Below are 13,703 nucleotides of genomic sequence, written 5' to 3'. Positions count from 1 at the left end.
TATTTAATTTGCCCTTTATTTAGTGTCTGCTTAACCATAAACCAACGCATGTATGCATTCTAAAAACAGGTGGGTTAAAAATTGCCCAATTATGGGTCAATAAAGGACAGGCCCAGTGTTTTTGTTCGAAATTGTGCTTTTTGCTGCCTTGTTACCAGGGACTAAGTCCAATTAAATTAGTAATGGTGCACTTACCCAAGAGGCATGTTCTTTTTCTCTGAAAGGATTACGGATAAAAAAAAAAAACTCGCGCAGGTAACACAAATTTAGTCTATTTTTATATCCAGAGGTTGGAAAATGTACAAAGATCAAGATCTTGAGCCGGTATGTCCTCTAAGTCTCAGACTCATCAAGCAGATGAGACGAAATTGTGTTGACCTTCTCTCGGTCTAGTATCTTACACGATTGTTGAAATAATTGTTATTAACCCTTCTTCTCCATACTCAAGCCATCAGTCCACATGGAAAGAATGATTGGCCGGCCTTTCTTCGGCCTTCGTCTCCTCCTCGTCCTGTAAACACCTGACATTCAACCCAAACAGAGACTTGCTTATCCATAATCAAAATGACCTATCCTTGTAATCAAAAGGATAAGTCACCAAGCCTTGTAAAAATACATTCATTCACCCTTTTTCTGTAGCCACTTAGCCATATATAATTAGTACGGAGTATTTTGCTTTCGCCTGTTTAAAAAAGAGAAAAAATGCACAATGAGCAGCAGAATTTGGACACAGACCCAGATAAGAACATTGAAAGGTAAAAGCCAAAAAGTCTTAATACCCAAAAAACCAACAACCCACAGCAAGCATCGTAAACTACAATCGAAAACCAAGCTCAGAATCTAGACTTGGCAAACTGATTGCAAACTTTGCTAGGAGCGTGGAAGACAGCTTGAAATGACAGCATAAGAGCTTGACAATGCGTCAGAGAAGGTTAAAGATTAAATACTGTCATACACTAACCAACTATAACTAAATAAAAGAAGCAGAAGGCCCAGCAACTGCATGGGAGCTCATACGTCAAGCAGCAAATCAGTCAAAACAAAAGCTATAACGTACCGTGTATGACAACGGTGATAAATACATGAAAGTGACAGCGTTTGACAAATACACATCCATTGTGTCTGTGTAGTGGCTGTAATCGCAAGTCATTTTGAAGAGGCCCTTGAAAATGTCGGCTATTAACGCAGTTTTCAAAAATTTTCAGTTCTGTTTGTAGCTAGTGCTCACAAATCATTATCGAGGCAAAAAAAGAAAGAAAACCAGAGCTATATCTGGTAACTTAAACAACTTCTATGGGAAGTGTACCACTTTTTTCCTACTGTGTGCGTGTTTGTATGTGAGAGGGAGGGCGAAGGGTGGGAAGAATAGGGTCCCGTACTCGACAGCCCCCCCCCCTCTCTGAGTGTCACTGTTTTATCTCTGTCCTGCAGATGGAGGTAGTGAGCACGTTCAAGCGAAGCGGCTCGTTTCAGGGAGCGGTGAGAAGGCGCTCCTCCGTGCTCAGTCAGCTCCACGACGTAAACACTATATCTACCCCCTCTCACGTAGCTCTCTCCACCGCAACAGCCAATACCAGCCCAGCCCCAGGGAGTGAGTCCGCCGAAAGCATGCACACATAGTGCACACACAACCACACGGCAACACAGACAAACATGCACGGCACGTGGATTTGCAGTCTTTTACCGTCAATGGTTGTGCCCCTCCCCTCCACCCCTCCCACCCCTCCTCCAGCTCGCCGCTGCTCGTGCGTGTACAACGTTTCCTCTATTCTTTTTTGTCTTATTCTCCCTTTCAAACAGCACCCGGTCCCGACCAGCTGTGCAATTCTGGTCTGATCTGGTCTGGTCCAAATCCAGGTCTGGCCCCAGTCCAGAGTGTTCGGTTCTCTGTTGAGTGTTGAGCGCGGTGCAGGAGGTTGCTCGCTGTTCGCTCTCTGTGTCCGCACCCCTACCAGAGTAAGAAGCTTGAAATCAATAACGTGAAAAATAAAAGCTTTTGAAATCATCTCACTGACTCTGGTAAGGTAAGGGTCATAGTTCAAAGAGCAAAGGACACCTCCTGCTGCACCGCGTCTTCCAGTGTATTGCTGTATGTCAATCAGGTCAAGCCAGGTTACTGCTGTAAATGCAAAGGAGTCCAACAAAATCAGCATGTCACTCTTCTGGGAGCGATTTTCTTGGAACGCTTCAATTGGAGTGTTGGCCAAAAGCTGTAAACCTTCGAGTATAAAAAAGCCCTAAAGAACGCTACTGTTGCCTAACTTGTCAATAGAAGTTAAGTTATCTTTTGTTTTCCACCTCTCACTTTAGTTCAGCTTGTTGTGGATTGATTCTTTCTGTAACTTTCAGCTTCAACATCTCATGTTTGCCTCTCGTCCCGAGCTCTCCAAAAGTTGTGGATTCTCTCCCTGTCCGTCCCGTTCGTTTGTTAACATTCTCTCTTTCTCTAACGCCGCCCTTGACTTTCTCTTTGCTGTCTGTTCTTTGTTTTGTTTTGGTTATTACAGGTTTGCTGTTTGCCCAAAGTACACATAAAGACCGTGAAATGTACTCTGTTTGTCTTTTTAAGGAGAGTTGTTATCTTGTAGATGTATTTGGATTGTACCAGATCTAAATACTGGCTCTTGTCTAGCATAATGATAAGATTTCTTTAGATTTTTTCATCATTTCCCCCCTTCCTCATTATTTTGTCATTTCTCCCTCGTCCTTGATTTCATCTTTGATGTATATACTTTTTTCTTTTGTCATCGTCCCCATCTCCTGTGGAGAGTCGCACCATCCACCTCATGTTTCCTCTTGATTTCTCTGTATGTCAGTTCGGCGAGTGCCTGTGCTTGTGTGCGCACTTACTGACCCGCCAGAGCCGCTTTTGTAATCGGTGGTGTGTGTGCGTGTGTTTCTCAGTCCGTCCGTAATGAGGCACTAGTGCGGATGGCGGCGTGTGCACCGGTGCTTTGACGTGTCTTTGTGTGTACGCATGCTTTTGCGTGCTTGTGCTGTCTCCTCATCAGTTTTCTCAGTTGCTTATTTCAACCTTGCTCCTTCCCTAATGCCCTTTGACCTCCCACCATCCCACGCTGCCATCTTGCGCTATCATTCATCTCGCGCTATCATGCCAAGGGTAATAGACAGAGAGGCTCGCACGTGCCATTAACCGCGTTGCTTCCTTGAGTGTGGTCATTCTCAACAGAAGTTCTTTGAGGACATTTCCGTTTTTCCCATCATGATTGCAGTACAGTAGATCATGAATTTCATTTTATTTTCATGACGGGGCCTTCGAAATTGAACCGAAACACTGTTTGGCTGGCTGGTAGACTAACGTGAAGGTAAAGTTATGCGCAGTGACAAAGAGCGAGGGCGTTAGGCGTTGCTTCTCGGCTACCTTATTTGTTAGCCATAAGTCACGCTACATCATATTTTTTTCATACTGACAATTTTCAACCCTGTATCAAACACACTGGGTTTGTCTCCTAGCTGAGAACATGAGTGCTAAATCTTACACCAAATGTAAGCGTGCTTCACGTCACGGCACACTTTTCAGGGAAAAAAAAGTTCAGCTCAGGCTCAGTTGTTGTCATGGGTGAAAGTTAGGTAGGTACGTATATACGCGAAGTGAAAGGTGACGCTACGCATCAGAGTTTTCTGTCGTGCATACGTACCTGCGTACCAGATATGTGCATCCCTGCCTAATATATGCAGTATATTTGTCGAGTATACGCTTTATACTATAGGCTAGCCTGTATGAAGATTTATACTGGAAGTCATTCCATATTTGTCGACTAGCACAGAGTACTTATGTTTGTTTTTAAGAATGCTTGCAAAGCTTTTCTCAAGACAAAGATTCAGACCGCCAAATATATTAATTTGTCCACCTGACTTATCAAACGAAATCAAAATGTCACATATTTAGCACATTTTTTGATATGACATTTTTAAAGATGGTATTTTATGATCCTTATCCATCAATGTCATAAATGAAACTATTTGGACCGTGCGGGACCATGAATAGATGAACTCCCAAAACACAAAAAACAAATTGACACAGTATGCTGACATGCCCCAAACACATTGAAATGCTCAGGGTTTTTTTTTTTTCGAATGACTACTTCTTGTGACTAAATCGAAGTCAGACTTTCTATCATTCTTTCATAAGCTTCTGATTTAATAGTATTTCTCAAAAGGTTTTGTTCCACATATGTCAAATGTGTCTACGCATGCAGAAAACCTCTGCTGTGTTTGTCCCATACAGATATTGTTATGCACAACGATGCTGGTTTACACCTTTTTTTCCAAGGTGGTATTTAGAGGTGCAAGGTACGCAATTAAAATGGATCTAGGCTTTGATAAATCACACCGCACTTAGCTCGATTATTTTGCATTCACCCGTACCGTTATTTTGTGAATTTTGGTAGAAAGAAAAATGAAGTTCGCAACTGTCTTGCATTCTGGGTAGATCCACTTTCATATTCACAAGGTTGTTCAATCAAATGAGGACAGAGACATTGACCAGCAGCAAACGAATGGTGGCTTTTTCAACCATGTTCGTAACACTGAAAATTGGAGATTCGTATTCAAATAACTTCTGTCGTGCGTTTACGCCTCTCACCATCCCAGTAAATGCCTCAAACTAATGATTTAATATTCAGGATGTAACAAAGAAAATGTGTGAATGGGGCTTTCATCCACCTAAAGCGTCGCGGACATTTGGATCCAGTTTGTTTTCATTTCATTTGGGCCTAGTTTTATATACTGCAGAGAACAGCCGACTTCAGAAAAAAATGACTGTGAGAGTCAGTTCTCGGATGGCCCTTCAGTTCCATCTTTCTTTCTCGTGCGCTTTCATCTTTTAAGACAAGGTGTCGGCCTCCACCCTCTGTGCAGGAAGAGAAACAAAGAAATTGGTGCGAAGGCTGCTGACGTGCTGCTAAAGTGAAAAAAGCATGCATTTGAAAAGGACGGCACTACTCACAGTTAGCGCATATTGGGACTTGGAAACTCTGTCATCTACCTCACGGCTTCAATCACTGTATTTATGTTGCCATTTTTTCCATCAGCAGTTTGTTTGTTTGTTTTGTTTTGTTTTTTCACACAGCAGCCTCCACCTTCCAGTGCCTCTATCCTTGTATTCTTAAACATCATCGTTTTTCCATCAAGCTGTGCTGAGAGGGCTGGCGGGTAGGAGGAAAAGGAGGGCGGGAGGGGGCCGAAAAAAAGTAGTAATCCAGCAGCGCCCTAACCCCCGGCCGGGTCTCTCTGGTCACTCTGTGGGCAACATATACTCGAAAGTTTACTCCGCCTACGGAGAAAAAAAAAAAGTGACAAAGTAACATTCTGAAACCTTCTCAGTCTGCATGAAGTGTTTTTCTGCTGTCTGACAGGCTCTTTGGAAAAACAGATAAGCACTGAACCTACTGCTTGACCGTCTGTCTTTCTGACTGTCTACGTGTCTGTCCGTCAGTTTGTCGATCACCTATACCAGAGTCATGTGTAGAGACTTGTCAGATTTTGCCCAACCGCGGCTTCGACCCCTATTGAGCTGCCTGATTGTGCGCCATGCAAAAGTAAAGTCGCTGTTGCAGTTGATAGAAAGCCTTTGGCCAAACGGTCTCTATGTAAGTCTCTGTCCGTTGTGCCTGTGTGTATTCTTGCATTTAATTTTCTCCTTTTCTTTGAGCTCATTCGGCTTTTCCTCCGTTCGGGCTTGAGGGAAGGGTGCATGGAACGGCTACCATGGCAACGGAATGCCTTAATGCACGCCTACACCGCGCACTGCATAATGCACCTCCCAACACACTCATGGACCTCATTCCGGCGCGTGTGTGTGAGCGTGCGTACATTTGTATGACAGCAAGCGAGACTATATGAGTGACAATGATCTGATTCAGCATGACCTGGCTGTCTGGACACGTGACACATCTGACTGAAGCAATCACCTCCTCTTTGAAGTAATCTAACCAATCACATGCTCATGTAACCTGCTGCGGTGTCCGCTTTCCTTTTTGCAACTCAGGTCTTTTTTTTCTTTTCTTCCTTTTATTATGTCCCGCAGCAAAGCTTTCCCATCAGCCTGATTCCGCTCTGCTCGCTATTCGTTTGTCACTGCTGCATGACTGCGGGACATTTCGCAAATATGTGTGTGCGTGTGTACGGCAATGCTAAAAGACTGACTCACAACTTCCCGATGCATGCTGATGTCCAAAGCTCCAAGCTCACTATGCGGAATAATCTTGACTGTTGCTCCGCTCTGCTACAGCAGCTGCTGCATGTGTTTGCGTGCGTGCGTGCGTGCGTGCGTGCGGCCACTTGGTCATTTCTTGATTCTAGCGCATTCAACTAACTCACTATTACTGCTTCTTCTTCATCCGTGCCTGTCATTTAGCCTCACCTGTGTGCGCATGCATGCTATCCAGTGTGCTGCAGTACGAATGTATTTTACTACACACTCAAACACACGTACACACACACCTTCATACACACACGTCAGATGTGTATAATGTGAGATGTTTGCTGCTTGTGTGATCTTTGTGGGTGTTGCAGTGTCTGTCTGGTGTGTAAGAACTGGCATAAGTGTCAATAGCAAACTCATTTCAAAACACCCTTTTTTTTAAAAAAAAGATTAACAAAAGAAAAAAAGATTTTGGTGGCACACAGGATCAGGTGGACTCCCTCTCAATTGAAGATAGAACATGGATAATCAAACATGGTAGGCATCTGTTTATGACAGCATCCTCCTCCAAGCAATATTTCACAGTGATACTTTACTTGTGTGGAATAGCCCCAAACCTCTACACCAGGGGTCACCAACTCCGGTCCTCGAGGGCACCTATCCAGCATTTTTTCAGTGTAACCCTCCTCCACTGCACCTGATTCATAGGATGTGCTCATCAAGAAGCTCTGCAGGAGCACCAAAATGATCATGATAATTTGCATCAGGTGCAGTGGAGGAGGGTTACACTGAAAAAATGCTGGATAGGTGCCCTCGAGGACCGGAGTTGGTGACCCCTGCTCTACACCCAAGTCAATGCATTTCATCTAATTAGTGCTGAATCTGCTTTGTTTCAAACACCCAAAATGTACTTAATTTTGGACATGGGCTACATTTGTGTTTGACGTCAAACAATGACAAAATGTTTGAATTTCATTTCGCTCTTACTTCCCAGTACTGTATTTACAGACAGATATACTCATGGTTCCAACTCTACAAGCTTATCTGTCGAGATCATATTGTGGCTTCTTCTGGAACTGACTCACCAATCTTCCTTTAATATTGTTACACGCAATGACAGCAACAAAATTAACAGTTGTCAATGCAAAGGTTTTATCAGCCAATTGAAGGAAGATACGCATCATCAAATTTGGAGCCCCATCGTCATTCATCAAGATAATGAGAGAAAACATGCAAGCCAGGTTACAGGAAAGATTTGTAAATTTTGACGAGAAGCCTGTTTCAAGACTGAATCCCAGAGCATGCTTTTTCTCCTGGTGAAGAGGCAGGATTAAGCGTCCCTCTGGCTGTGAGGAAAGCTTCAGAAAGCAAGAAGGAGAAATGCAAAAGTTTGCCGTTACCGTCACAAGGCTGAATACAATTGTCCGGGAAAAATATTTGAAGCTAAATATGAGGCCTTATTTGCTTCAGTCTCCAAAAAGTAAAAATGTGAGGTTTGCTTCCAAATATTGCTACCCTCTGTTGTTTATCAGACGCAGACATAACTATTAGAGCTAGACCAATATTTCATTGTATTTTTCCCCCCAGGACTGCTAACCAATATTTGGAGCATTATTCATTTTCAATAACAAAATATCTGTTAATTAAACAACTTTTTAGATTTGCAAAATGTAGAATTTTTCATTTTTGTCCTTAAAAGTTGAATGAAAACTTTCCATTTTCTAGAGCCGCTTATCCTCACAAGGGTTGCTGGTGCCTATCCCAGCTGGCTTTGGGCAGTAGGCGGGTCGAACTGGTTGCCAGCCAGTTGCAGGGCACACAAAGACGAAAGGCCATCCGCGCACAATCACACCTAAGGACAATTTAAAGTGTCCAATACGGCTACCGTGCATGTTTTTGGAATGTGTTACTAAGCTGGAGTGGCCGGAGAGAACCCGCACGGGGAGAACATGCAAACTTTACACAGGAAGGCTGGAGCCTGCTGGATCCGAACTCGGATCCCTTAACTATGAGGTGAACGTGCTAACCAGGGCTCCACCGAGCCGCCTACGAAAACGTGTACGAGTAAATAGCTCCCTATAGTTTTCCACCATGAAGGAAGTTTTCCCAAAACGTAAACAACTGAAAAGTTCAAATATCATTTAGCTTCATTATATTTCCAAACAAAAGGTGCAGAGAGTTTCAGGTTCAGTGGCATCGCTTATAAAATTAATTGAGAGTTTATATAAGTAGTTGGCTGAAATAACAAAGTTTTTCATGAATTTATTATCATTTGTGAGATTTTTCACACTATCCAATTGGCCAAGGAGATAATTAGTTTATCCCTAATAAATATATGGTAAAGTGTGTGTGTGAGTGTGTGTGTTTTTCAAGTAAAACTGAAATGTGTTCAGTCTCACTGTTCTGATACTTTTGGAGGGGGTGTAGCTCGATGAAGGTTTTGAAAAAAAGGAGTCCATTAACCGTGTCATGAAAAGTTAAATGCAAAGCCACCTGGCCCTGAGTGCCTGTCCGTTTGTGTCTGTCTGTCTGTCTTCTGGAGGAGACCAGTCAGTCTTTGCGGGTTTCCCCTGACTTCTTTTTCGACTTAAGTGCCTGACTAGTTGTTTTTTTTTTTTTTTTCCCCTTGTGGTTTCTCCTCCACCTTCCCTTTTCCTGGCAGATGCGAGTGGTGAAAGCATTCCGTAGTTCGCTGTACGAGGGCCGGGAGAAACCGGAATCCCGCAACTCCATCCACAACTTCATGGCCCACCCGGAGTTCCTCATCAATGACCTCATCCACAACATCCCGTTGATTGATGACACTGATGTGGATGACGAATCAGAACTCAGCAGATATCAGCACGTGCACCCGGCCCTTCGCAAGCCGCCGCCCCCTCCCACCCAGCCCTCGTCCCGCACCCGTCCCACCCGTCCATACCGCCAGTATAGCCTCCCAGTGACCCAATGCAACCGAAATAATAACAACAGCAGCAGCAGCAGCAGCACGTCATCAATTTCCCACGGCGGCAGCAACAGCGCGTCCCCCGGCAAGCGAACCCCTCATCACCAACACAGCGACAACCACCATTGCAGGGACCGGCAGGGGAAAAGCCCAACCCCTTACTTAGCCCACCTCTACTGTGTGGAGACCACATTATAACTGCGTGGGTCAGGGAGAACTGAGTCCTGGGGTGGGGAGGTTACAAAAAATCCAAATGAATAATTAAGGGAGCTGAGGAGAGAGCTTGAGGACGCACACATGACATTTCCATCCTGCGACACAGGAGGAGGGGTGGGGGGAATGGCTGCCGACCGCATGTGAAACATTGATGCTATCAAGCCCTTTTGACCCCTCCCTCCCCCTTATCCACTACGGCCCCCTCCCCCTCGCCTCGACCTCGCTCATGACGGTGGGTTCAGAGACATCGGCCATCGCTGCTGTGAAGCCGTCCTTCAAAGCGTCATCAGACTTGGGTCATGAAGGAGTGGGGCCCCGATCTTTTCATTCTCCCTGGTGTTACTTGAGTGTGGTTGCCATGACCCCACCCACTTGCCTGCCATGACACCACAGCCACCATACGTAACAAATTATCTGGTGTGTCATTGACAACGTTGACATTTCGCTTGTAATGTTAATTGTTGAAGCTTTAACTGCCTCGCCCCTTTCATCTTGATTGATTCGGTCATTTCTCAACATAACATGGTGCTCATTCCTTTTCCGCATCGCATCTCCTTGATCCCGCTTGCACGATGTTACTTTTCATTTTACTCAAGTATATACATTTCAAACAGGTACACTTCATTTAAGCCTACTAGTAAAGCTAGGAGAATATAAATATATATACAGTACATATGTACATATAATATTTTATTTTATTAAGAATTGGGAAGCCTCAACATGGAAGCTGTCATCAGTCACAGTCCTTGAATGCTGCCCCACGTCCACATCATTTTTTTGTCAGTGTGGGAAGTACACATCAATACTACATCCACTACAGTGGCCCCTATGAACAGATGTACGGCTTACTGTATGTCTCGATATTTCCTCTCTGTCTTTGTCTTGCCGTTCCCCTTTTGCTCTGGCCTGCTGTCCCTAAACAGTTTTTTTTTTGTTTGTTTTATGAATGCTTGTGAAGCATTATCCCTTTAAATGGCATCAGGTCACAATGCATAGACTATATGGCCCTTTAAGACCGACCCTCACCTCGAACCCGCTCCCGCTCACGTCACGGGGTTAACGCCATCATGAAAAACCGCATGGATGAATGGATTAGCGACTTAATATCGATTGTTGGTTTAGCCCCCAGGCCCCTTAACCATACTGTGCAAAAAACAATTATAGCGTACGATGTCACGTAATTCACTCGATTCAAATTCACGTCGTTAGGCGGCAAGGGTGCGTGACCGGCGGATGGTTGCTTGAGAAGCTTGAGAAAACTGGACGCAGCACACATCAAAACTAACCAGCCTACTCTTTGCCAATAATGATACAGAGGTCGGTGGAAACCTAAGGCATTTTTCCATTTCATCAAACATTTCTTTCATTTTTAATTCCAATTCATAAAGTATGACTTTCGACAGCTTTGAAAGTGGTGTTACAATTGTCCCCACGCTTGGCCATGTCTGTCTCAAATAATTTTGTGGCAATTTACAATTCCTGTTTGAGTCATAGCCCATCACAATTCTTTATCATGACAGCGATTGGTTTTAAAATTCTTGCATTGCACTCTGCATTTAAAACATAGGCATTCTTATTCTTCTGCTGCATTTTTACTGCCTCAGTGAGGCACTTGGAGGTCCTTTGTGAACTCCTGACTTACCAAATACGGTCGAGTGAACGGACCCGCTCTATCTTGTACAGTAAAACAGTTTTTATGCTACGATACGAACAAACAACAACACCTTGCTTTTGCGCGAAAACATGTGCTTCATAGTGTAGATAGTTTGAAAAGAGTAAACAAGTGTTGACTTTGGGGTCAATTGTAACACAATAGCAGTGTTCAAATCATTTTGAAAGGCGGAATTGAATGACTGTTTTGTCCTATTTACGCACGGTTTACCCAACTCATTCGCTGCCATCGAAAAAATCCATTTCAACTCGGCTGGCGGTGAATGAGCTCATTGAAATTCCATGTATTTAAGAGTGTAACGCAAACATTTGATCCCATACGCGATGGTGACCCCACGTGAGCCTGTGACATCCCATTCCACCGCATTCATCTTGACGCAACATTATCCCGAGCGAGAGCGTCCCATTTTGTATCACGTGTGGGTGGACAGTGCAAATCAAGTCCCCCGCCCTCCTCCAGCCTCCCCACACTTTTCTCCTGTTGACTTCCTGACCGGACCCACCATCAGAAAAAGGCAAGGGCGGGATAATATGCAACTGACTGACAGGTCATCGTGTGTAACCCAGATTAGGACTGCAGTGCAACAGGGATGCTAAACACATGCAAAAACAGAGCAGGAGCACGCACGTCCTGTTAGTTTGTGTTTCAGGATGGGTGCAAGGCTCTCTGGAAAAACCCGTAACTGTACAGAACTCTTGTCTTCTTGAATGCTCATCATCATCATGGCCGCCGCCCGCACCAGGGCGGTAGCATTGTGTTACTCTGTCTGTTTTGAAGCATGCATTTTGGTATCATTAATGTCACTCTTTATGTGTAGGTAAGTCATTTAGATTACTGTCACGACTGTGTGCTATGAACTCTTCACGTTTGCTCTCTCTCATGCACACGCATACAAGACACACACAAGCGCGTACACGCACGCACGCACGCACACACCTGTTAACAGTGTCTCTTTCATTGCCTCGTAGCACAGCTCTGTCAGTGCTTCTTACAGCTAACAAGAAAAAGACACGCGCACCAACCATACCGAGCAAAACGACAGTGTTGTAAATTAGACGGAGCACTTCCCGCCATTTCTGTTCATCTGTCCGGCCACCTTACACCACAATGTTGTGAGATAGATTAACAGAAGGCAAAGCAGAAGGTCAAAAAAGAATATATTCATCCAAAATGAGAAATTGTACAACTGCATCGAAACTGTACAGCTCGCCCCAAATGTGCACACACGCAACTTTCATTTACAGGTACTATGTTCCTGTTAACTCTTATTTGATGCTTTTGTCTTTTCTTTGACTTCTTTTGTGTTTTGTAAGGAGAGGAAAAACTCAACAGACGCACGTGTACATTACTATGATTACTGATTTCCTCCACCGGTGCGCCCACCGATGGAAAACATAATGTTGCACATTCTCCTGAGCATATTGTGAGGGCTGTGTTTTCTGTCCGGTGAATGGCCCCCGAGGCGTGCCGAGATGCTTTCAGGTCTCTTGGGACCGGAGTTGAGCGGGAGACAAACGCACCTTATTATTATCTCAACGGGCTGGACAACGGGGGGGGGTGGCACAGAGCTCGGGACTGCAGAAGTGCGATGCATCTGTCGCGTGCATTGTTTAGGCTGCTCCTTATGATCTGCCGAAAGAGTTGCCCGGGATTTTTACATGATTCATCACGCATACTGTTGAGAATTTGGTGCGTGGAATAGTTAACCCTTCTTGCACAAGGCAGAGCTGTTCTGCAGACAGAAAATGCAGCCTGAACTGTGCTAAAATGAAAAAAAAGAAAGACCAAAAAAAAAAAAAAACAATCACAAAGACTATTGAATATATTAAAGAGTTACCTGCCTGTTATTTAAGCGAATAAATATATCTCTCTCTCTCTCTTTCTCTCTCTCTCTCTCTCATATATATATATATATATATATATATATATATATATATATATATATATATATATATATATATATATATATATATATATATATATATATATATATATATATATATATATATGAGGAAGAACACACCTGTATACTGTAGACAAACTGTATGGAAATCTCTAAGATAATTTATCGGGAATTAAGTCCTACACCTTTTGTCTGTATGAAAGAAGAAAATACATCAAAGTATTCTACAATAATAACTTTGACAAGTCTGTGTGAGCCTGCGTTGTTTGTTTGCATTGCTTCTGGAAGAATTACCACCACACATCACCCAACAATCTCTGTGCAAGTGTGTGCTTCTAGCACACATAGAGGTTCTTTGACTACGCATGAGTCATTTGTTGTCACAAAACACCTCACAATTTACGGTGTTGCACAAAAACCTCATCGCGGTAAAGCAGAAGGTTTTTGCGATCGCATGAACGTTGAGTTTTTGTCGTCGGTTCCACAGCTGCAGATCTCGCTATGGTTTGGAGCTTTTTTGCTTTTTGGGGGGTTGGGGTTTCAAATTAGGATTTTGAACTTGGGTTTGAATTTTAAAATAGGGTTAGTTTCATCCACTGAGTGCAATTCTGCATAAGCGGACCCTCAGAAAATGTGGCCCCAACCCCAACAAAATTTGAGGCCCGGCACACAACTGTCAGAGAAATCTCTAAAAGAAGACTAGGACAAGCCTAGCTGCTAAGCAGCAAAAAGAGTAACTCGGACCAGCCAAGATTGACTTTTCTATGCCAGGCATAGGGAAAAAGCTTGGGCAAATGAACTC

At 43.8% G+C, this 13,703-nt stretch overlaps 1 protein-coding gene across 6 annotated transcripts in view; it reads left to right on the top strand.

Annotated features, from left to right (window-relative positions):
* The window catches only part of atp2b3b (ATPase plasma membrane Ca2+ transporting 3b), a 54,878-nt gene extending 41,722 nt beyond the window's left edge, over positions 1–13,156 (top strand). For 3 of the 6 annotated variants that reach the window (XM_088408733.1, XM_088408732.1, XM_088408734.1), the window contains one exon: positions 8,829–13,156. In XM_088408733.1, coding sequence (XP_088264859.1) covers positions 8,829–9,308 — 480 coding nt within the window. In that variant the 3' untranslated portion in view covers positions 9,309–13,156. Of the gene's footprint in view, positions 1–1,431; positions 1,592–1,800; positions 1,858–8,828 lie in introns of all 6 variants that reach the window. The other 3 variants (XM_088408736.1, XM_088408735.1, XM_088408737.1) reach the window with 2 other exon arrangements.
* The last annotated feature ends 547 nt before the right edge of the window (positions 13,157–13,703 follow it).

The sequence above is a fragment of the Hippichthys cyanospilos genome, chromosome 2, assembly GCF_059441005.1.
Source record: "Hippichthys cyanospilos isolate Australia breed blue-spotted pipefish chromosome 2, RoL_Hcya_1.0, whole genome shotgun sequence".
In the NCBI taxonomy this organism is placed as follows: Eukaryota; Metazoa; Chordata; class Actinopteri; order Syngnathiformes; family Syngnathidae; genus Hippichthys; species Hippichthys cyanospilos.
Note: the sequence above shows the minus strand (reverse complement) of the source record. Positions and strands in the feature narration are given on the sequence as shown.